Genomic DNA, 25705 nt, shown 5'->3' with positions numbered 1-25705 from the left:
AATAGTATGTAGGGATGAAATGTTCAAATGATCATTCTGGCCCTGGATCTCTCAAACAATTAAAAAATTACTTAAAGTAAGAATGACAAGCATTTATAACTAGAGGTAGTATTCAGCCAGTTCTGACAGGTTCTGGAAATTGGAAGGGAAAATTTTGAGTAGTTCAGAGAACTGGTAAATACCACCTCTGGTTGGCCCCACCCCATCTATTCTCTGCCTCCCAAGTCTCAGCTGATTGGAGTCCCAGCTGATCAGCTGGGTCTTCTTTTGTTGCCCTGCACAGGAGAATGGAGCTGGAAAGCAAGTTAGTAGGGCAGGGAGTGAATGGGGATTTTACAGTATCTTTCCTCTGCTATACCCACCAAGCCACACCCACAGTAAAAAATCGGAATATACTGTTAAAAAAAAAAAAAATCTGAATATACTGTTTATAACTTTTACCTCCCTCCTTTGGAGTTTTTAATGGGGAAGAGGAGGAGGGCGAGGGCGAGGGCGAGGAGGAGGAGGAGGGAAAGCACGGAAACTAGGGCTGGAGAACAGTTGTGGACCTTCATACTGCCAACATCAGATTAAAATGCTTATACCATTTCTAAACAAAAACAAAGAAAGCAACTTTTCTCATTCATTAAAATTGTTTCAGTTCATCCAACATCAGTTCTTGCAGTGAAACATGAATGCTTTTAGAACTATGAAACATCAGCCTATTCGCTCTTTGCTGGAAGGAGGTCATCCATGTGTAGTAAGAGGAAGAAAGATTTAAAAGAAGGAAATATTGGCAAAGAATCAGCAGTAGTCTAGAAAGTAGTGACACAAGCTGGAGTTTATTAAAAGTCTGCAAAACTAAAAAGTTTTGCAAGAAAAATATCCACCTCACCAAATATTTCACCTTGATTAACCACATTTAAATTTTACTGCCTGCTTGTTTGCATGTTTCAGGTTGGGTACCACCACTATCCAGAAGTTGCACAGATCCCAGGTTACATTGCCAAAGTTTTCCCCACTCAAGATTTATTTATATTATTATTACCCATACATAATATTTCTACTGATGTTACCTTTATAGTTAGCATACATACAATTTTATGTGGTAACTCTTTCCTCTTCTTTTCTGCAATATGTAACAACCAAAATGTACTTCACTTTATTTTTTTTCCAGAAGAGAGACTTTTATTATGATTGATATATCAGAGCAGATAACTTTCAATCTATATAATACAGCTGCATGCAAATAAAAATATGCACTGATGTATCCTTTCATTACATTTGTGAAACACACATTGCTACATTGAACTTCCTTTCTTCTCTATAGCTTCAGGAAATGGGTAAGGAAATTTATTTCTGAACTCCTAACAGTTCCTGCTAGCAGCATAAGTACTAAACCATTCTGGAAATACTCAAAGGCATTTGATTGTCTGTCCCTAAGACATACTGTATCCTGGAAACTTACAAGCACGATGCAATGCTCATAGACCTTTTTCACTGTTCCCTAGCAACCAACATTTAAGTATACTATACATCAGATTCAGCCAAAACCTCCATTCCAAGATGCAGTGACTTAACTCAGAGCAGAATATCTGCAAAGAAAAGGACTTCACCAAAAGCCAACGTTTTAATAATAGATCACATGTAATGGCTATTTCATTATAGAAAGGAGGTGGTTTTGATCTATATCTAATTCCTCATCACTTCTCAAATGAGAGTGTCGGGGTTCCAAGTAACATAGCAAACAAATCTCTGAGGCAAGGTTGACTGAGCATTGGTAATTGAAGAAGAGAAGTGTCACTTGATAAGGGACTGGAAACTTTTAGTCACAAAATGACAGCCTTATCTGTTGATTGCAGTCATTGTTCATAACTTCTGCCCCAAAAAAGATTAATAATGTGGCTTCAGTCAATCAGTAAAGATATTCTACAAGTGACAAAACAAACATCCTCTTATCAATGGATCTCTGAAGTCTGGTGGAACTTTCTTTATTTTTTTTAAATAAAAAGAACTTCCCACTAACCACAAGCAACGTTTAAATGTAAACACATGAAGATGACAACTTCCCAAAGCAGAAAGGAAGCGCTCACTGCTTTCAGTAACACCAAGAAAGATGCATTAATATGAGATCTTGTTCTTTTCCAGAAGCAGATACCCAATGCTATATCCTCTGCAAGTCAAAAACTACCAAACGTGGTCAGATTTTGGCATACTTCTGATTTTAAACGGAAGCAAATAATTTCCTCAACCATCACAGTCACTCCTCAAAAACTTGGAGGATATTGTGGTAAGTAAGCAACTAGCCTATACCTAACTGTCAGGGAATTTTGAAAACAGCTACTGTACTATTTCATGATAAAAGAGTCTAGAGGAGTAAGTACAGCATCATTTTAATAGGATCTCCTTAGTTTGAAATATTGTATTGTTACATGCATCACATGTTTGTGCTTCTAATAAAAACACCCAGAAACCTATTAACCTAATTCTGCCAAAGAGGTGAATTTCTGTAGCTTGTTATACAAGAATGAGTGGGCTGACGAGAGGCAAAAGGATGGAAATACCATTAGTTCAGACTTTGGGGAAATCATTTCTGTTTAATAACCATTAAGGGTAATTAATGAGTGTCTATCATTTGATTTCTTAATTCTTAGTTATTAACTCTGAATCAGTGGATATGAGCCATGTTCTGAAGTATTTCTTCATATGCTTTCCCAGATTAGAAGAAAACTGTGGTTAAGATACACATAGTTACAATGGAATACCTCCAACTAAAATAAGTCCGCTACAGTGTAAATTGTATAATGCAAACTTGGTAAAGGTGAAAAATTAAGACCTCACAATATTAAGATATTATATTTCTAAAATTGAAATATATAACATAATCCAAGTTTAATATTTTTGATAGATGGGAGAGAGAAATATATTAAAGCCATGAGTCTTATTTGTGCCTATAACTGAAGTGCCCTGTGGCTGAAATATTTTTGAACAAAGAGCAAGTTTAAAATAAATTTAATAACAGCTTTATCCATTTGCTTTCATCATTTTAAAAAAAGGAAATAGGGTATGTTCATTCATATTGACTATGCAGTATATTCATTTATTACAACTCATATAATATTTCACAATCATTGGAAGAGTCATTGACAATGTGGATAAACTCAACAATTTTGTCTTCATGTAAAAACTCATTTACCAGATCAAATCACCTGAAAGATAGCACATCAGAGCCTTGATCATGTTAATGAGTTTTCACATTTCAGTGCCGATGCTGTTATTTATGAAGCACCCAGTGGTTTTGTAAACAGTGCAGTATATAAGCCACAGTAATTTACAAATAAATGCACACATTGCTCAGGCAGAATCTTCTTCCAAGAAGAATGTAGGACACAGTGCTGCATTTCTTCCTTAGGTATGCTTGGAACAAGATGCACCAATTACCTTCTTTCATGAAATCCATTTTGCTGCATCTCTGCATGCATTAGCTTCTCTGTTTTTCTCTTTCATTGAGGAAGCAGGTCCAATGCAATGATCCATGAAAATGCAAAAAAAAAAAAAGGAAAAAAATCGATTTCTGAATGGGTGAGGTTTTTTGGGTTTCTAGGTTTATACATTCTAAAAGTAAATCTTTTAGTGAATGTAAGAATTCAAAATGCATGGAAGAAGTATTTCAGTTTTAAGAAACACTTATGTACAAGTGTAATAGGTTTTTTTGTTATTCCCTACTGACACTCAGGATAAATCCTCAATGCAGATAGAACTATAGTTGAATTAATCTAATCCTTATGGCAGGGATTTTCAAAATTTTCATCCTCAACCCAATCATACATGAAATTGTGTGATACCCCTCCCCCTATAAATAAAATTGATTCTATTAGTGCTAGGAACAGGCAAGATATGAATATATTACTTACTAAAATATAGACCATATTCATACTTTCTTGACATAAATGTATTTAATCAGCACTATTAGTAAATAGATAATCTATAGCTTTTTTTCTTACCAGGTAACAGAAATGTTTCTTCTTTTGGAAGTCTAGAAATGAACAATAGTGTGTAAAAATACAGAACTTCACTAACAACTGTACACACACTTTGATGGACACCCTCAAAGACTAAAAATGCCTTGTGAGAAGTCTACTGCTCTTGTGAATGATGGATAGCTTACATTCAGTATTCAAATGCTGACATTTTACAGTTTATTTTGTATGGAAGGTTTGTCCAGCAAAAATAGGAAGATCTGATAGTACTTCTGCTTTGTGTGCACAAGCGTCATCAAAATTTAAATCACCATACATAGTTGTGACTCCACATTAACTTGCTTGTGACCTCCCCAGAGGCCAAGACTTATAATTAGAGAATTCCTGCCTTACTGAATGTTGAAGTTTGCAAAAGCAGTTAAATCTTTTAAAAATGATTTGAAAAAGAGCAGATCATTTTATTAAGAGAAGTTGTACTTGTCAAAATGCATAAAGCAGTCTTTTGTTTAACAGACTCTGACTGATTGCTTCACAAATTTGTAAAGCTTGTGGCTCATTTTTGAGGAACTGAGAAGAAAGGTTGATGAAGATATCTGTTAGACTGAAAACCTTCTCATCCTAGATTCAGTGAAAACTAGTGCACGTTTGTCAACTAAAAACAAACAAGAAAATATACAAACATGTTTTTTGACTATGGTTAGAAGCCCTGAATAGTGCATTCCAGGGTTCTGGACTTTCAAGATAAATAGCCTATGTATATTTAATTCATTTATGAATCTGCTGATAGTAAAGGAAATGTCACAGTAGTCTTTCGTAAAATCTGAAAGAACTACTGAACTTGATGTGCCTATTACAGTTTGAAGTCTGACATCAAATAACAAATGACTTCCATTACCAGCCAAGTTAAAAAAAAACAGGATCTCAATGCCAAGCAATTTATTTTGGTATGAAGTAAACTATTTCATAGTCTCTTCTTCTTAAGTTGTTATCTAGCCTGGTAACAAAACTTTCAGAAACCAATCCACAAGCTTCAAGAATGAACCTCCACCCTCATCCTACATCCGAGCTACAGATATTCACCATTATTGCTCTCTTCTCCTTCTTCATAAATGTATATTAGTGAGTTAAATAATTGAAAATTTACTCTCTTTCAGAACACTCAGTTGCAGCTATTCCATTCTAAACATAAAACTAGTTCTGGAAATAAGATATTTTGGTTAAGGAGTACACTTCCAATAATCTAGAAACCACAGATAGATACTTTAGCTGGATAATCAATCACATCTAAAGGGCAGATAACTGACTATTGTACATTAGTTCTTCACACTTCAGTTTAGTCTGCATAAATCCTCTGACTGTTTGTGTTTGTAGTAAACATAGGAAAGCATTGTCAGAGGAGTCCACACAGGGGCAGCAAAGATGCTGCTTTCCCCTTGAATTGTTTCTCCACAAAGAAAAAGAACAATCCTCCTCAGTGTGTTTCCAAAAGTTCTATTATATTTAGCACAACTTAATTATCAGAAATATGGGTGCAGGAGTGCAACACAATAAGAAAAGATACTTGGAGGAGGAGGAGTTCACCAATATGCATGGTGCTCCAAGATGCAGATGCATAAAAGTAAACTGACATCAGGGAATTTAAAATTCATCTGAGAAAAAGAAAAGAAAAAGAGAGAAATTGATACATGTTAGGTAGGGACATGGTAGATCTTTAATTTTGGTGCAGTTACATATGGAAATTTGATGTTTGAGGCTGATCCTTCATGGAACAGAGAGGATATGAGGAATTTAAAAAGCTTTCGTCACACAGATATTCTGGGAAACTGATCCAGGCATATGGGGAAAACAAAGGAAAAAGGGTATAATCTTGCAAGAATGGAAAGAGAGCTAATAATCAGGATATTAACTCAGCCCCATATGTAACGAGCTCAAGGTAAGGCTATATAAGATGAAAACTGGTTTGTTTTGTCTGGAAGATGACCTAATAAAGTTACATCAATACATAAGCATTATGATCTTTCCTGCATCTTACCAATATCCCTTGAACAGAATGCTTAAATATATTTGTTTTCTTCATCCAGGATTATGAATCGCAGCATCTGTTGGCTTTGCAGTTTGTTCAGAGATGGTACAAACAGAGTCATTTCCAAGTAAGTACAAAGCAATCTACAAGAAGTCTTGTTTACAGAACAAAGGGTAAAGGAAGAAACCAGGAATTTTCAGGTTTTTGAGAGTGAGCTTCATGTGTTACTTATCCTACATCCATTTATATACAATGTTGGAAGTGATAACAATAGAAGGAGGAAACTTTGGGCAAAATCCTATATGGTGGTCCATTCAAAATTCAAAGTGTGGTTTAGAGATAAGTAGCTTTTTTTGTTTTAAATAGAGAAAATTTAAATACTTGCCATTGATAAAATAGAACGTTTCCCTTGCAGGCCCACTATGGTGTGGTGATTATAGCAGCTAGGACAAAAGAGAGTTAGGACCAAATCTTTTAGCCATGAAGCTCATTGTTGACTTTGAATATTTTCTCAGACTAACAACCTTCATTGAAGAATATAAAAAGATGTGTGCTGCATGTATAATCATGAATAAAGCCTAAACCTTTTGAGACTAGATTACTCATAAATGGAGAACCATAGGTAATCTTCAGTTTCCTGCTCAAATAAGTCTCTCAGGGGCTCTATTTTGGCCGTCAGATTTTGAGCTCATAGCTCTAATTAATAGTTCTAATTAACTTATTGCTTATACCTTTTCTGTCTCCAAACCATGGGCAGGATAAAACTACAGTCAGTTAGGTATGGAGCTACAGTATGTGGATATTCTTTTTACAAGGTTCTGGAGTAATCCTAGAGATGCCAAGTAAAAAGCAGTGGATGAAATTAGGCTGAGTGCATTGTTAGCTGAGGATCTGTTGTCTCATTCAGATAATTCAGTGACAGATATTCAGCAGTTATGAAAGGGCTGCTGATATTCAAGTTTAATCCAATTGTGTATGTCCACTGATAGAATGGCATCTCTCCATAAATTACTTCCTCAACTCCATTCAACTCCATGCTTTCTTCTTCTTCTTCTTCTTCTTCTTCTTCTTCTTCTTCTTCTTCTTCTTCTTCTTCTTCTTCTTCTTCTTCTTCTTCTTCTTCTTCTTCTTCTTCTTCTTCTTCTTCTTCTTCTTCTTCTTCTTCTTCTTCTTCTTCTTCTTCCTCTTCCTCTTCCTCTTCCTCTTCCTCTTCCTCTTCCTCTTCCTCTTCTCCTCACACACAAATGAGGTAGGGTTTTGACTGTACAGTTGTGACTGCAATGCTTTATTTTATCTGCCCTGCTGACACTGCTCAGTAGCTCAAAATATAGTCTAAGGTGGAATTTTAAAAATGTAGACATTTGTTTTTCTTATTAGTATAATCTAGATTGCAAATTTAAAGATCATGAAAATAACTCTTCCCCCACCATCTGTAAACCACAAAGGCCATCTGTTGTTTTGTGTGGGGAAAGGGGTGGTTTTTGTCATATGATAAATATAGGAATCCCTGGGACTTTGTACTATAAACCACATGACTTGAACCAGTTGACCGAACAGGTTACACTTTCTTCTCTCCTCTTTTTTTCTCTTTGGTTAATGTTTTGCCTGATGAATTTTGGACAATTAAAAAGCTGCACACCTTTTATTGCCATTTTAATGGTCCTAAATAGGGTGTCTAGGTGCTTAAACAAACATAACCCAGATTATGTGGTCACCAAAGATTGCCTCATTTGATTGTTAATAAATGATTATGGACTAGCATAATACATAGACATATGTGCATACATATCTATTCATGTTGTCCAATAAAAATAGTGAAAGAGATTATAAATTAGCAAGCCTATAAAACCCTACAAACAGCCAAGCCGGTTTATGAATCTTTTATTTGGCCTCAACATTCGGAAGCCAATTTTACTTTTAATCAAGAATGGATTACTACTAAAGTTCAAAATAATGAAGTTGTTTTTGTGAGTGTTTGGGAGGTGATAACAGGCCAAAGGAGCAGATGAAAACAAATGCTTCTATTTTGTATCCCAGCACATGGCAGTCTAACAGAGAGAATCTCTTCCATTTCTTTAATGCCAGTAAATCAGTTTTCACTTCCCAATTATGTACAGTGGAAATCCATAATGATCTATCCATTTCAATAATTACAAAAATATATTACTTTATAGTACTTTGTAACATAATGTAACATTATAATTTAAATTGCTATATATTTTTTTTTGTACTATTCTATCTTTCAGTAATTTCTTTCCAATATAATTTCTAATACAAGGGCTGCAATCCTACTTGCCTAGGAACAGGTGCCAATCAACTCTCTGGGTCTATTTTTAAATGTTGATTAGGTTGTTTATTGGTATATTTGGTACAGTATATACCAACTGGTATATTTCCAAGTGTATATTGAGCAAGAATGACTAAGTACATTGTTCAAAAGCAAGTACAATTTTCACTACAAATAAATATTATAATTACATAAGAGAATTTGAAACATGAATATTTCAAATTCTGAACAAAGGAAACTTAAGTGAAATAGGTCTTAAGGTTGCAGTAAGTTTAGTGGCGCTTATTTTCTATCAAGTATGTCCACTTTTACTGATGATGTCATTCATGTAACCATTTTACACATAGACAAAATACCTTAAGAATAAAAAGATTTTCAAGGCTATTTCTAAAACAAAATACACATAATGTTCTGTCTCAGTATTGGAACTGACAGTTCCATCATGTAAGCATCCAGTCATACAAGCTGCTTCCTTATGGATTCATCTCTGAGGAACATACATATTAAAATTCTGTCTATGTGCTTGTTGCCATCTAGTTCCTATCCAGATGTCTGAAACTCAGATGTGCTGCCCTATTTTTTCTTGATAGGCAGGCTCACATGCAGTAATATTATAGCTATTGTAATTATTTTAAGGGATTATTTAAATTGTTTAAAACTACAGATGTATTCTCTGCTATGTGAAATATTCAATAAAGATAGCATTGCTTTTTTTCCTCTCCTCCTAAGGTTGAAAATATCAGGAAACAAATTCAGGCAGTATTTGGCAATGGCTCAGCAAAACTCAAGGATAGATCTTCAATATCCCTAGTCTTAGATTTTATCAAAGCTAGTTGTGAAAATGTGGTTATTGGCTGCTCTAACTTTGTGTTTTCTCTCGCTGCCCTTGCTTCTCAAAGAATAAGCCTGGAAGAAGTACTTCAATGGTCTCAGTCTTTTGAAAAGCTTATGGCTACTAAATGTGAGTAAATACATGATTATTAATCAGAACAGTAAAATGGAATGGGAATAAGTAAAGGGCATTTATGGCACAGGACATATACATATAGCCAGTATAGCATGCTATCTTCCAATCCATGAGACAGCATGAAGTTTATCAAGATAAATCTTCTCCCTCTATATAATTTTTGTCAACTCTGCCTCTTTAACAAGGTTGGGCAGTAATGCTATCCTGAGAGTTTCTTGCAGAGAAAATTAAAATGCATCAATTGGTGAATTCCCCAGGTAATGATCCACCAATCATTGTCCGTAAAGTATAAAGGTTGGGGTGGGCTGGGCTGGGCTGGGGTGGGCTGGGCAAGGAGACAAGTTCTGACAAATGCCTAGAATGGTGAGTTAGCTATTTTTCAAATCTGATTGGGAAGATCCCAGTAAAGCAGGAGAGGAAGACCTGAAATGCCTCCCCCCACCCGCCCTTATGGTTTGGCTGAAGATACAGCTGAAACTTACCAGCTGATAAGACAAAGGGATGTCAGAAGTTTCAAGCTGATTTATGGCAACCTAAAGTAATTAGATTTTCTCTGGGGAATTCTTACCAATGGAGCTCTGCTAAGGATATTTCACACTACTTCTCTTCTCACTTTGTAATACGCTATTATATCCAATCTGTCTAAAATGCAAGTGTTCCCCACAGAAAATGATCTTATTACAGCAAATATCATTTCTTCCAGGTCAAAAAGAGAAACTGCAAACTTTTCAAAAAGGAATCTCAGTTTTAAAAAATTTGCACTGATTTTTTAAAAGAATTTAGATCACTCCATGCACAGTATATTTGTCAAACTCAACAAAACACAAATTTGCTGAAAAACATCAACTGATTCCTCTCCAGAATGCATTGTGTGGGCTGAGGTGAATTTCAACAAATGGCTATACCAGGAGTTGAACCATCTGCCAGAACTTGATTTTCAGGATGAGTGGGGGATTTCTGCCTTTTCTGATTTACTGATTTACACATCCACTGATCACAAGGATCAAGCACTGGGTTCTCCATCCACCCCACAGATTATCAATGATTAACACTCTTACACTCTTCTCTTTCACTCCATCACTTGCATATTCTCTCACTTATTTATCTTTTACTTGTTCTTCTGTCACTTTCCATCTCACTCTCTTGATCACTCTGTGCTAATCAGTTTTCCCCATGCTCCATCACCCACTTTATCACCTATTTCCTCTAAATTTATCTCTTTCTTCACTTGCACACTCTTCACTGCTCTCTAACTCATTCTTCATCTAAAAGCAGAGCTGGGGAGACCCTTGACAGGCATTGGCAGTGTCAGACTTTATCTCACAAATGGGACTAAACCACTTAGCCAAGCTCACAAGGCATCCACAAACTTCTTCAATATTTATTGAAGGAACTTAAGGAGCAATAAGAAAGAAGCTCAGCAACTATGTTTCAAGAATACGATCTATATTTAGAAATAACATTCACAATCGTGTGCTTATTTTTCTCCTCCTTACACTGGGTAAGAAACTATTTGGCCCTGCTTTTGAGCACATTGGCTCATTTGCTTACGTCCTTTGGATTTTCCAGACTGGCATTTTATCAAATATTAGGTTTCTTTTTTTTAAAAAAAAAAACTTATCCTCTGCTGAAGTCAAAATGCCTATGGTGATTGTTACTGCCGATAGAGAAGGTGTGTGTGCGGGGGGGGCATGCAAATAGGATCTAAGGAACCAAGGGAGAAAATGGCAGACTCTAAGTTCTATAACAGTGGTTCCCAAACTTTTTAAGTCCACCGCCCCCTTAGTACTACAAACTCATCCTCAGTGCCCCCTACCCAGGTGTGGGATTCAAATTTCTGTGGCTGTGGCCTAATTTGAGGGAGTGGCTTGCTAGCCATGTGACTGTGTGGCCATGGCCAGGTGACTGGCAAACCAAATACAAGTGGTCCTCACTTAACGGCCTGTTGTTTAGCAAATGTTCTAATTTATAACTGGCCTCCTCAGAGCTATTTGACCTGTTTTTAGAGTTTTGACAGCTTTAGATCAGGGGTCTAAATCCCACCCCTGCCTGTGTGTATGTGTGTGTGTGAGAGAGAGAGGTTGGATCAGATCTCTCTCTCTGTGTGTCTCTCTCTCTCCCACCAACGCCAGAAAGCCACAGTCAATCAAAATTCATATTAGTGGTCTCTGGAATTTAAAATTATGAGTTTGGTGGTCCCTGAGGTCCAAAAGTTTGGTGACCCCTGATCTAAAGGGTGAGCCTGAGAGAGAGAAAGAGAGAGATAAAAGAAAGAGAGGAAGAAAGAGAGGAAGAAAAGAAAGAGAAAAGGGAAAGAAAGAAAAAGAGACAAAGAAGGGGGAATGGAAGGAAGGGACAAAAAGAAAAAGTAATAAAGAAGGAGGGAGGGAGGGAGGAGAAAGATAATGAGATATCTATTCTAGTCCAATCACCTGCTCCAGCAGGGTTAGAAGGGAGTGTGAGTGTGTGTTCTCCTTGTAATTTACCAGTACATTTTGGTTTTGCCTTCTTCAGAATTGGCACTGTAATACATTGGAGAAAAATAATTTTTTAGGGTGGAGGTCTGGTCCAATGGATCCTGTTTAAAGCCTCAACAAAATGTGAGAGCTTCCTGATAGTCTTGACCCTGTTTCATCCACAAAACCTTTGATAGAAGCCAAAGAGGTTTCAAGGTCCTGGCAAATATGTTTCAATGTGGAAAAGGGCCTTAGTCTAAACTAGGCCTCATTCAATCTAATGCATCAGGTCTCTCTCTCTCTCTCTCCCCCTCCCTTCCTCCTCCCCCCCCCTCCTTCCCTCCCTCCCAGACTGGCTTTGCTCTACTTTCCCGATGTGCCTGTGGGGCCAGCGCTTCGAACATGGATGGATGGATGGATGGATGGATGGATGGATGGAGAGAGAGAGAGAGAGAGAGAGAGAGGCAGGCAGGCAGGCAGATAGATAGATATATGGGTAGGTAGGTAGGTAGGTAGATCAATAGATAGATAGATAGATAGATAGATAGATAGATAGATAGATAGATAGATAGATCTATATTGGTAGATAAGTAGGCAGGCAGGCAGGCAGGAAGACTGACAGACCTTTTGGATGGATGGATAGGTAGATAGATAGATAGATCTATATTGGTAGATAGGTAGGTAGATAGGTAGGTAGACAGAAAGACAGATAGGCAGGAAGGTAGGCAGGCAAACAGACAAACCTTTTGGATGGATGGATGGATGGATGGATGGATGGATGGACGGACAGACAGAATGCGACAGCGGTGGCACTTTGGGAAAGCGGTGGTGGTCACTTTTTCCAACGTGCTGCCGCATTCAAGGCGCCGGTTCCTGTGCAGTACAACAGTCAATAGGGTGAGCCTGTAGGGCCGGAGCTTCAAATGCCCCCCTGCTGCCTCTTAGCATCCTCAAGGGGGCCGGCAGAGGGGCGCTAAGAGGAGGCAGGGGAGCTTCGAGGAGCCGGCCAGCCCTGCAGGTTCACCCATTGACTAGCACCGCTCCGGAGCCAGCGCCTCCAATGTGGAAGTGGTGGCATGTTACGTGCCACTGTGGCTGTGTTTAATGCTCCGCCCCCTTGCCGCCTTTTAGTGCCCCTCTGCTGGGCCCTTGGGGATGCTAAGAGGTGGCAGGGGGACATTCGAGGCGCCGGTCCTGCAGGTTCACCCCTTGACTGTAGCACCGCTCTGGAGCCGGAGCCTCAATGGGTGAACCTGCAGGTGCCTCGAACGCCCCTCTGCTGGCCCCCTTGGGGACACTAAGAGGTGACAGGGGGGCGGTGCGTCAAATGTGGCCATGACATCACATAACATGCCACCGCTTCTGCATTGGAGGCACCGGATCCGGAGCATTACTACAGTCAATGGGTGAACCTGCAGGGTCAGTGACTCGAACACGTCCTTGCCACCTCTTAGCATCCCCAAGGGGGCCCCTTAGAGGGGCGCTAAGAGGGGCGCTAAGAGGCAGCAGGGGGGCGCATCAAATGCGGCCATGGCAGCACATAACATGCCACCGCTTCTGCATTGGAGGCACCGGCTCCAGACTGGTGCTACAGTCAATGAGTGAACCTACAGGGCTGGTGCCTCAAACACCCCCTGCTGCCTCTTAGCGTCTCCCTGCCACCCCCTTGCCTCTTAGCACTCACCTAAGGCATCCAGCCCCCCCCAGGGGTGGTACCACCCACTTTGGGAACCACTATTCTATAACCATGAAAAGCAGCATTGTGATCTTGGGACACACTTTCTCAGTTCAACTCACCTCACAGTGTTGTTGTAGGGAAAATAGGAAGAGGAAGGTATGTTGGATATGTTTGCCATCTTGAGTTATTGTAAATATAATAAAGATGGGATACAAATAAATAAATAAAGATTTTATTTTGTAATAACAATACACCAGTTACCCAGATAATTAGAGATAGAGACAGAGACATTTAGAGATGGAGATTGAGATAGAGATGATAGAGATAGAGCTATATTACGCTTAATATAAGAAGCCTAAGGCAGGTAGACAAATAGATAAACATATAGATATATCTATAGATATCACTTGCCAGATCCTTGAGAATGAGAATACTAAGAAAAATGGGGGAAAAAAATCCCCCTGTATATTCCCTTAACTATATATTATTGTAAATGGAAGGGGAAACGAAATAGCTAGTTATCTGCTGAGGTAATTTTCACTTCCTGTTATAATCTTAGAGTCTCAGAAAATGATTCTTCATACTATATCTTATACAAAGAATAAAACATAACTATTATAATAATTACTTTTAGTATAGTTTGCAAATCAATGTTTGACATGTTATTTTCAGATGGGCCAATTGTCTACAAGTCCTACCTGAAGACTGAATATAGTGATGAGAACATGGAATTCTGGTTGGCTTGTGAAAAGTATAAGAAGATTTTATCACAGAGAAAAAGAATATCAGAGGCACAGAAACTTTTTAAGGAATTTATCCAACCTCAGGCTCCAAAAGAGGTAAACTAATAAACTGGGCAGGAATACAATACATTTTCTCATTTTGGGAAGAACTGTATGAATGCTCTCGCAGATGTTGAACATTTTAAATAATTTATCCAAGTGGACAACTTATATTACAGTTTGAAACCTTACCTTTGTCTAGAGAGACAAAAATACATGGCAATGTCCTACCTGTCAATGAATACTTCAGCTTCAACGATAACAATACAAGAGCAAACAATAGATATAAACTCAAGGTTAATCGCACCAAACTTGATTGCAGGAAATATGACTTCAGCAACAGAGTGGTCAATGTCTGGAATACTCTACCTGACTCTGTGATTTCTTCTCCAAACCCCAAAAACTTTTACTTTACACTGTCTACTATTGACCTCACCCCTTTCCTAAGAGATCTGTAGGGGGTGTGCATAAGCGCACCAACGTGCCTACCGTCCCCGTCCTATTGTTTCTTTTATTTTTCTTATATGTATCCATGTATCCATGTATTCATAATTATGTTTTTACTTATACCTATTATCTTGTAAGCAATTGACAAACCAAATAAAATAAAATAAAATAAAATAAATAAAATAAAAAAGCAACTTTGGAACTTACCAATAGATTTTATGATGAATAAGAATTTTATTTCTTTACTGATGAGGAATACCTCATTAAATCTCAATATAAGTCCACACAAGTAGGCTGCTAGTAAGAGATATATCTCTAGAAGGCCACCTTTATAAATAAATATGAATTAATGGTGCATCAAATACTATAGTATCCATGGCAAGAATTTATTCTTCCAATGACAAACTTGTGAGGGAATTTGGACTGTGTGTAACTGGCTTTAAGTCATGCAGTGATCTTCTATGACACCTATTTATGTCACTTTAGCCAGAATCATAACCTCTAGATCACACTGCCTCTAATATTTTGTTGGTCTTTGGTAAAGCAGTAAGCCTGAATTCTAAGGCATCCTGATAAGATTTTTTTTTATCGGAATACATTTTATTTGGCTTCAGTTATTCTGCATTGTGGTATTTTGTGTGTTTTGTTCTATTGGTTTCTCTGTTTTTATACTTTTAACCATACACAAATTACCCAGGTTATTTGCAAGTTGGATAGCTATACCCAGATAAATAAATTTTGTGACATTGTCTAGATTTCTTGATGCCATCTTTCTTGATGCCATTTTTTTGTACATTCTTCAGCATCTTACTCGGTCTAGTCTCTTGGCTTCTGACTATTTTTTAAAAAGTAAAATGAAAACTACTTTGCTTGTTTGTTTATTTGTTTGTTTGTTTGTTTTTCAGATTAATATTGACAGTCCAGTGAGAGAAGGTATTACCTTGAAGATTCAAGAACCAACTCAGTGTTGTTTTGATGAGGCTCAGAAAATTGTTTATCTGCATATGGAAAGAGACTCATATCCCAGGTTTCTTAGCTCACAAATCTACCAAAGCCTTATCTTCACTCTTTCAGCCCAGCAACAATCAACAGTCTGTCTCAAAGAGGAAAAGTGAGAGCTTTATTTTGAGTTTCGAAATCAGATAAAAGCAAGCATGACACTTTCATAATATGTTACACAGCAATTCCCATCATTCCCAGCCAGCAACATCTTTCCTGATTTAATGCCCTCTGAGTTGCTCTCAAAATCATGTACCCCAGTTTAGAGAAGAACGCACTAAATGAACATGCTTAGAAAATATAAATATTTTGACATGACTATTATTTTCTTGTTTGAAGTTGGCATGGGAACATTTATACAAAATAAAACTGTAAAATTCAAAAGTATCAACCAAAGCTTTAGTATTGTCTGAATAATGGAACCATCACAATGTCAGAGGCTGATGTGGTTGAGTTAACCAAGTACTCTTACTCAGATCAGAACTTCTAAGTCTTAGCAATGTCTTGATCTAACACTTCTCTGTGGCACTTCCTGCCTGATGCAAGCTACAGCATCAATAGCCAGAAACTCTATTAACATTCAGCCAGTCACCCAGCCATTAAGCCTCTTTTGAACAATTCAAGGAAGACTGCAGATGCTTCTGGCATTCACTCTACATTATGTAAAAGCCACAGCAAACAAGGTAAATTCATAACAATATATTAAGAACAAGCTATATTTATAGTATTATACTAAAAATATATATAATGCTGGTACCATTACCTTTTAAAATTTACTTTTATTTTAAATAGTATATTTTTAGAAGTTTTGTTCACCCCTATCCACCCACCCCGAAGAGAACTGCAGTTATTGAATGGTTTACAAATACAGGGATATCAAAATAGTGTTTCAAAACTTAATTGATGCAGAAAGGCCTATGTTTTTCAAAGCAAACAAGCAGACACTGAACACAAAAACTGAAAGTTAACAGTGAAGTTAATACGCATATGTGAGTAATTGAACGTAAGTAATGTGTGAATTTAAGTGAAAGGGGAGATCATTTGAATGATACTTAAATTATTATTTTTTCTTACAATATTTATATTTAATAAAATACAAATGAATAATCCAATAAAAGTTGTATATTATTAGCATATTAATCAAAAGTATTATTAACAATAACATTCTTTTATTTATTATCTTATTTGAGTGACTATTTCTCCTTAGCTATGCCTTTCCTGTCCCATTAGGTTTGGTAGGAGATGTATGTTCTAGGTTTTTCTACAATGTTAGTGTTTTAAAATTGCTATTTTAAAATATATATATAGTAGTGGGCAGTACCAACTGGTAGACTCAGGAAAGAAAGCCTTCTCTGTCATGGGGCCACCTTTTGGGATATCATCACTCCAATAATTATACCGGATCTGATCTTGCTGGCTTTTCACAATGCCTTAAAGGTAGAGTTTTGTCCCTGAGCTTAAGGATACAGATGTTTGGCGAAGCCTGTGCAATGGTAATGTTGATTTATTGTGGTCATTTCTTGTTTTTATCTCAGCTATTGGTGATCTGTTGTTGTTGTTGTTGTTGTTGTTGTTGTTTTATGGTGTTTTCCACTGCTGTTAGCTGCCCAGTGTCGAGATTCTGAGATAGGCAGCCATGTAAACTGAATAAATAAACAAATTTGATTGGAGAGGTTGAAAGAAGGCAAGGTGGCTACATTCTATCACTGATAACTCAAGCAGGAGCTTATAAAAACTCAGACCATCAGTTACTAAATATAGTTCTGAAAAAATGACAGGCTGCATGGTGTCTGAACAATTGTACAATAAAATTAATGAATTCGGCCTACCTTTCTTCATCCACTTTTCAATCTGGCCATGCCCATTTCTAGGATCACAACTTGACAGGACTCAAAAACAATGTGCATCCATGATCTCCAACATGAGAGAATGAGATGATCAAATGGTACACTGATACGTTATCTAAAATAGTTGACATTCACAGTACTAATGTTAGGGGGTGGATGGCAGGACTTTTTTTGGAAATGTAAGAGACTGGAGTTCAGTAAGAACTTAATATTGTAGGGAAAGATAGTAGAATATACATAGATTCTTTTCATTGGACACTATGTAAACAAGACTTGTACCACCATTGTTTTCTATTCATTAAATTGACTCAGTCAAGGGCAATACTGTGTGGAGAACCCTAAGACTGATATTAAACTTTTTAATCAATTAACTTTATTGCTTTGAAATTAAAGTTTAATTCATGATATCCTTCTATTTATTGTTTAGACACTGCAAAAAAACTCTCAACTTACTGCAGCCTCCTTTGGAGATACCCTAGAGTTGGTTTTTGTGTTTTTATTTATTACATTAATTTGTATTATTACTCTTGTGATCACCTCTTATGCAGAATACTAGGGGTTTCATGATTTTAAAAAATTGGGAGAAGTCAGGAGATAATGCTTTTCTGGACTTAAAGTAGTGGGCCACCAAACATATATTCATGTAAAGCAAGGTATCTCTTAATAACATGAAATTTATAGCATTTGTGCGCATCTGTTACTTATTTGCTCTATAGGATAAGAGGGAGGAGAGGGTGGGCTGACCCAAATGATCAACTTGCTCAAGCTTTCTGACCATGTCTTGAGGATAAGAATATACAATGCAATCCTTCCCCACTGAACTAGTGCTGTCTGATTTGCAGACTGCACATATCATGGTAGGCAAATCTATTCCAACTGACAATTGCACATTATAGCAATAATAAACATTCCTGGTCCTTGGTTGTTATTCCTCACAGCCTTTATTTCCCTGATGGATTGATAGAATACTAATATAGATGCAGAATAATATAATAGTACTACTGCTAGAGGGATCTTGGAGTCCTAGTGGACAATCACTTAAATATGAGCCAGCTGACAAAAAATCCAACACAAGCTATATTCATGGAGGGATAGAATCAAGATCTTGTGAAGTGTTAATACCACTTCATAATGCCTTGGTAAGACCATACTTGGAATATTACATCCAGTTTTGTCCACAATATAAAGAAGATGTTCACACTCTAGAAAAAGTAACAAAGATGATTAAGGGACTGGAGGCTAAAACATATAAAGAATGTTGCAGGAATTCAATAATTCAATGAAAAGAAGGACTAGAGGTGACATGATAACAGTGTTCCAATATCTAAGGGGCTGCCACTAAGAAGAGAGGGTCAACATACAGTATTTTCCAGAGCACCTGAAGGTAGGCCAAGAAGCAATTGATGTAAACTAATCAAGAAGAGAACCAACCTAGAACTAAGGAGAAATTTTCTGAACAATTAATCAGTGGAATAACTTGCCTCCAGAAATTATGGATGCTCCACCACTGGAGCTTTTAAGAAGAGACTGGACAACCATTTGTTTGAAATGGTTTAGGATTTCCTGCTTCAGCAGGCAGTTGGACTAGAAAACATCCAAGGTCACTTCCAACTCTGTTATTTTGTTCTTTTGTTAATTTGGTGATTTGTCATCAATGGACAATTTACAATATCATTCCACACCAAAAAAAAAATCAGAATTATGAGATTATTGGAACAATGTACCCACATCAGGTATTGCTGATATTAGATTATGCTTAGTCTTTGGAGAAAGATGCACTGTTTACAGTCTGCAAGGCAGACTGCAAATTATGCTAGCTTACATTTGTTCCATCTATACAGCTGATTACTAACAAGATAATTTATAGGCTAACAAATATTGTGGAAGAAATAAAGATGCAGTACCTGGGGTAAACCAACTGACAGGAAAAAAAAACTGCTTCTTACATGGGCTGCGGCTATGAGAAAAAGCAAGCTTCAGTGATGGCTTGAACAGAGATTCAGCCATCCATCAGAACTTTTACAGCTAGCTTTTCAGAAATCCTGATCTACTCCTTTCTCCAGAAATCTCAGTGTTGCTAATGCTACAGCAGCAGACCAGCACCTCTATCAGAGGTGATATTCAGCAGGTTCTCACCAGTTCTGGAGAACCGGTAGTGGATATTTTAAGTAGTTCGGAGAACCAGCAAATACCACCTCTGACTGGCCCTGCCCACATCTATTCTCTGTCTCCTGAGTCCCAGCTGATCGGCTGGGTCTTCTTTTGTCGCCCTGCATAGGAGAACGGAGCTGGAAAGCAGGTTAGTGGGGTGGGAAGAGAATGAGAATGGGATTTTGCGGTAACCTTCTCCAGGAGTGGGGAGGGAATGGGGATTTTGCAGTATTCTTCCCCTGCCGCACCCACCAAGCCACGTCCACAGAACCAGTAGTAAAAAAATTTGAATCCCACTACTGACCTCTATATACAATTGGAAAAAAATGATAGTTCATTTTCATTTTCTAAGAATGCCAAGAGGACCTGATCTATCATGTTCTCTAGCAACACTGATTCAGCTGCCCTCACCCGGTATTAAGGTAGTCTAACATGTCAAATCAAAATAACCATGGAAACAAAGTGGCAGTGATTGGAGAGATATGTATGCAGCAGCCAAAAACAACCAGAAATGATGAGCAGTTATAAAAGCAGCACAAATTGCGCATATATTGAGACTTGTGAAGACATTGGATCAAAATATTCCAATGTCAGCTGGCCCTGAAGCTGAGAAAAATGGCTACATCAAACGAGGTATCCAACAATGGTTAACCAGATATCTCCAAACTGAAGTTAGGAGAATGTGTAGATGTATATTTTGTGTATGACTTTCAAAGCTTCCATGACATCTGTCTGTCTGTTCTCATTCTCTCTTTCTCGTTCTCTCTCTCTCTCCCTCCATCCCTCTATCTATCTATCTATCTATCTATCTATCTATCTATCATCTATCACATTTCTGAACACGCATCTCCCTCAAAGAGGTACTCGGGGTGGGTAGTATAAAACAAAATAAACACATTAATGAAATATTTTACTTTGTGCCCTGACTTCATCCATTTCTTTGTTATTATTTAACAAAACTTTATCAAATACAATCTAAGAGTTCCAATCAATAAATGCACTCCTCTGATAAGTCCAATCCTATACCATCCATGTGGTTAAATAAGTGGTAGAATTTTTGTCTTTGCATATGTGGGTTGATGTTAATAGGATTCATTTTACACAGAAATCACATTTCAGCTAGGAGTCTAGGATAAAAGCAGTTTAATAAATCTTAGCTAGATGTTGGACACTAGTTGGTTTAATGAGTCATGACAGCAATATCTGATTATTGGGTCATGTAGAGAAGAATATGCAATTAAATTAATGCAGTGAGAGGTCTGTTGCTGTCTGCCTGAGGTTTATTAGAATTGTGGAAATCCTAGCAAGTCTCCTACCAGTCCGGGCTACCTGCCCACCAAATTCATTGCTCAGTTGGACAAAAAAGGATTTTTCTCCTTCCAATTAAATGTCATTTGGTTGAATTACACTTTGTTTTTTTCTTTTGCAGCTGTACAATTAAGTGATTCATTTTATTTTCTTGTGTATATCTGTACACAATTTCATGCTGGCAATGAAATTTTATAATTGATTTTCATTTGCAGGACATGGAAAGGGCACCAGGAAGGAACACAACGCACTCAGCTAATTCAGAGATGAGACACTTTCACCATTAGGATAAACAGCACCTAAAATCCTACTCAGTGGTGCTATATTTATAAAGCTTATACAAACCCACACATCGGGAAAGCCCATGATTCTGGAGACTGATTTATAGAGTCCTTTGAAAGAAGTCTTTTCCATTCAAATCCAGATAAAGATTTATTAAGAAAAGAGAAATAGGACAGCACCTGGACCACCAAGCTTACAAGTCATCTGGCTGGCATTTAATGCATTTTAGAAGCATATATTCTGTTTCCCTATACATTCCCCAAAAAGCAAATTATTTATCTGGAAGCATCTATCCAACATAGCATACACATATTATATCTTTATTTTTTATTTTTTTGCTTTAGTTGTGTGCACTATTCCGCTTTTCTATTTGGTTAGCAATTTTTGTATACTGTCCAGAGTCAGGTTGCTGGAATTGAGTGGCTACATAACTGTTCTAATTCCTTTCCTACTGGTTACTTTATTTTGCATTCAGCCTACATTGATTTAGCACAGAATCCTTCATAATCCTCTCACTCTTTCTTTTATTCCACACATTTCAGTGCCCCATTCCCACTTTGTTAAACATTTATGCTGACATACCCAGTTCTTACTTACGCATAATATTGTGGGCAGAAACACACATTAAAGCACATATATTTTTTGGTTCTCTCAAGAGACATTCATTTCTTGCAACAGAGCACCTATTATCAATATAGCAATGATTCTCCTATGTACATTTTTTTCTCCTGCAGATTCTTTTGCTCCATCATTCCATAAAGGAATCCTTTTTATATATCTCAATAATATTTTATATCCTCTGTGGCATGTAATTATTTCAGTTGGTTGCAAACAGTTTGCACTTCTTTATGTTCATTTTCCATACACTTAATTGGTACTTTTTCATATAGGGCTCATAGGATCTCTTCTGCAGCCACTCTACTCTAGTGTAGCCTGTATCCAACCAATTGGGAATATATTTGTCGCAACTACGCAACACACACATTTAAATCGAAGCCACAGAGACCTGAAGGATGGCATTCTTCTTCATCAGAATAAACTCTGTATCATAATAATAAGTGCGGTCTATGTAAAATGCTGTGAGGTGAAGCTCTATGCATTAACCACGATTCATGCGATTGAGTTCATATGAATAATTATCATTAATTATGATAATCATGGGTAATAAGGGTAATCAGGGGTAATGAACTGTAATGAGGGGAAATTATTATAAATATCGAATCCCAGGAAACTCAGGTTAGATCCCACTTTATTTTGTTTGCTTAGCTATTATCTCGGACTCCTTGAGGAGGAAGGAATAAACAATAAGCTTTTGTGTTACCAAATACTGAAGCGAAGAGTGTCTTATTTTCTCCCTGCATTTGTGCCAAAGAGTAGCTAAGAATATTGACAAAATCAAAACACTTCAGATATAAAGGATGAATGAATATCCCATCAATACATCAGTTGCAGAAGACTATATGGACATGATGTATCACTGGGCATCCAATCTAATATAAAATTGCTGGCAGTAATTGTACTGCTGCAAAACTAGTATACTGAAAGCCCCCAAAGTGAAGATGAAATCTGAGAAGAAATCTTGGACTTGTGTCTGTCTCCTCACATTTCCAGTTAAAATGTGATGCATTTAACACTGCTTGAATAAGTAATTCCTCTCTCTAAATCTGGAAAGACCTATTGGATAGGAGAGAAAAGAGATGATGGATAGAATTGCTTTGTTTTTAACTGGAATATACTGATGTAAAGGGAACTTAACACCTCAGCTGATTATTTTTTGCAGCCTGGGACTGAAGTCATGACTGAATAGTTTGGAAGCCAAGATAAAATGCATTTTACCTGTGGCCAGAAAATTGGGCAAAACACAAGCCCTGAATTCACTATCTCATCCCACCAAGCATTGCAACATACTGCCTGAAACTTTTGTGGAATTGCTCAGAGTAATTCTCAGATGCACAGACTGAATGATGTTCTTCAGGATATTGAGTAGAAGTCATTGTTCATATAGGAGTATTAACAATAACATTGATGTCCAGCACTCAGATAATTCTGTAAATTCTTCAGCATCTAGAACATCAATGTACGGTTGCCTAGGATATGAAGAATGGACAAAGAGGGGAGGGAATTAAATTTCATTAAATTACAGGAAACACCACCATTAAGTCTGAGTGTGAATCATAACATTTGTACTTTGTTTAACTTATCTGATCCAACCCAGTCCTAAGCATGTTTATTGGGAAGTAAGTCTGCCTGGGTTAAATAGGGTTTACTTCCAAGCAAGTCTGTTTAGAAATGGAGCACATGGTACCCATTTTGCATTCTGCTAACCACAAGCTCTGTTTGCAGCTTGTTGAGACTTCCACATTCGGTTTTCAGAAGATGGCTAAAGATTTAAGAATGTTGTTGCTTACTCCAGATTATACAGTTATGACATTTGTGACGGAAATGTAAAGGTCTGATTCTTGCTGAATTATTGATTATTAGAACATAAATGGCATCACCTTGTTCAGGTCATGTTGTTCATCCTAAGAGACGCTTGTCATACCTGTAGCAACAGGACCACTGCTCCCCTTGCACTGTCAGGAAAAGCACTTGAACATTAGGCTTAATTGCCCTTTCCATTACGTCGAACCACCTCCAATCCAAGTGCTGCTATTAATTGTGACAGCTGAAAAGAGCTATTATGGAGAGGAATCTAGGCATGTTTTCAGTAATATAAACCTGTAAATGTCTAAACAGAGTGACACACTTATGTTCCAGGGAAATGTATTTAAAATGGGCAGCAGATCTAAATAGTCTTATCTAGTCTTTTCCCCTTAGAAAGGTTAATTGCTTATGTTTCTGTGGAATATGCACCTGAGTTTACTTCCTGATTGGACCAAGTCCATGGTGCATGTGAGACTTTTAGAGATACAATAGGCCTTCTCCTATGAGGATGGAGATCTTGACCATTTATGAATCAGGAGTAATTGACTCATCCAATCACACTCCTAATGCAGAGATATAGCAGATCTGAATTGATTGGCTGACTCAGCTTATGATAGAGAAATGGAGATATAAAATTGATGAATGAATGAAAGAACATGTAAGGGATAATACAAGAGTATGTAAATTACTGCAGTGAGGATAGTTCCTAGAATGGGAGGAATATGAAAAGAGATTTAAAATAATCCTGCTTTGAGTATCTCAGAATTCAGAGGGGCAAAAAAGAAACTCTGCAGGTATTCCATTTTTGTATCCTACTAAACAGCAGATTTCTAGCAGGAATTGTAGGCTACTTCTATTGAGAAGTAGAAAAAAATGGTAGAAACCACTTCTGCATTACCACCAAGGAAAATTGCATATTCGTGATTCATGCTAGCATGAACTGAGGGAGTGTTTAATCTTTTAGTTTGTTCTAAGGTTGGTTTGCCTGAAAGGATAAAATAGCGACTAATTCCATTAATCTCTTTTCTGGATTAAAATTTGAAATCTTTAAATTAGAATCTTACCACAGGCAAATTCTTCTTCTGCATTCTGCCAATGTGGTTTAAGCCCAAAGCCCTATATTTTGTCAGAGACACTGCAGGAATTCCCTTACTCAAATAGTACAGCCCATTAACTGTTGTCCTGATCCAGACCATAGCTTCAGATAACAGCTCCAGCTCTATAAATTTCCTGAATGTTGATATGCTTAACAAGGCACAAATAATCATAGAGCCAAAATACAAATCACTGTATTAAAAGGATGTTGATTAAAACAGAGAAAATATTATTATCTATGCAGGATGATACATTTCTTCTTATAAATGATCGGTGGCAAAAGATTGGGAAAACTCTTCCAGTCAAATAGCTAGATCAGGAATGGAAATCCCCAAGAAACCTCAAAATGGAGCCATATAACCTTTAAAAAATATTTTTCCTCCACAATGATGTGAAGGCACATAAACAAACAAACAAACAAATAAAATCAGTCCAGATCCAATGCTATATGGCACATAATGTTTCTCATTTGTAATCCATCTGTTACATAACGATTATAGTGTGCATGATCAGCTTCAGCTTAATAAAAGAACATGAGTAAGCTAATACCACAGCTGATGTCACAGGAAAAATCAATTTCTCTTTCCAGTTGAGCAAGAACATGTTGATCCAAAGAAAGTACAGAAAGTTATATTTTTTATCTAGGTCACTGGGTAGAGTAGAAATAAGATACATACAATCTCAGACATGTTGTAAAAGTGCAACTTAGTAAAAAGAAAGAAAAAAGTGGTTAACAATGAATGAGATAAACAAAATGAGAACATTGACTTTCATTGACTAAAATAAATTCATGGGCATTATCATAAAACCTGTATAAAGTCTATTTTCATTCTATCTAAGTTGAATATGCAAGCAACTGGCTTCATAGAACAGCTTTTACCATCAGAACATGGTAGGACTTTAAACACAAGGCCCAGATACTTTAACTTTGCCTGTGGACTGTTAATTACACAAGTAATGAAAATCAAAACTTTTACAGATTCTTAAATCCAAATATTCA

The 25705-nt window shown here is 37.1% G+C and overlaps 2 protein-coding genes across 26 annotated transcripts in view; one reads left to right on the top strand and one right to left on the bottom strand.

The window, feature by feature from the left end:
• Positions 1–25705, bottom strand: part of LOC113438043 (uncharacterized) — a 109183-nt gene that overhangs the window by 32345 nt on the left and 51133 nt on the right. For 5 of the 23 annotated variants that reach the window (XR_015742975.1, XR_015742973.1, XR_015742974.1 and 2 more), the window contains one exon: positions 3421–3479. The exons of 1 other annotated variant lie outside the window; for it this stretch is intronic. Coding sequence is in view for 4 of the 22 variants with exons in the window: in XM_087930355.1 (XP_087786481.1) it covers positions 1887–1908; positions 3421–3479; positions 3984–4015 (113 nt within the window). In the remaining 18 variants the exon portion in view is untranslated. Of the gene's footprint in view, positions 1–802; positions 3480–3983; positions 4016–17427; positions 18921–25705 lie in introns of those variants that run through there. 17 more of the 23 variants (XR_015742978.1, XR_015742983.1, XR_015742966.1 and 14 more) reach the window with 9 other exon arrangements.
• On the top strand, positions 2131–22513 carry RGS13 (regulator of G protein signaling 13). Of its 3 annotated transcripts, XR_015742961.1 has the most exons (6): positions 2131–2269; positions 6041–6109; positions 9169–9230; positions 14043–14209; positions 15505–16281; positions 22077–22513. XR_015742961.1 is itself a non-coding variant. In XM_026703236.2 (5 exons), exons 2-5 carry the CDS (start codon positions 6045–6047, stop codon positions 15712–15714), a joined length of 504 nt encoding a protein of 167 aa, XP_026559021.1. In that variant the 5' UTR covers positions 2131–2269; positions 6041–6044; the 3' UTR covers positions 15715–16715. The 3 variants fall into 3 exon arrangements, 2 of the variants coding, with proteins under 2 accessions (XP_026559021.1, XP_087786479.1); XM_026703236.2 differs by lacking the exon at positions 22077–22513 and having other exon boundaries at positions 15505–16715; XM_087930353.1 differs by lacking the exons at positions 2131–2269; positions 22077–22513 and adding an exon at positions 5309–5892 and having other exon boundaries at positions 15505–16715.

This window comes from Pseudonaja textilis, chromosome 3, assembly GCF_049901715.1.
Source record: "Pseudonaja textilis isolate UNSWEBS1 chromosome 3, rPseTex1.2, whole genome shotgun sequence".
Lineage (NCBI taxonomy): Eukaryota > Metazoa > Chordata > Lepidosauria > Squamata > Elapidae > Pseudonaja > Pseudonaja textilis.
This window is presented reverse-complemented; position numbering and strand designations above follow the sequence as displayed.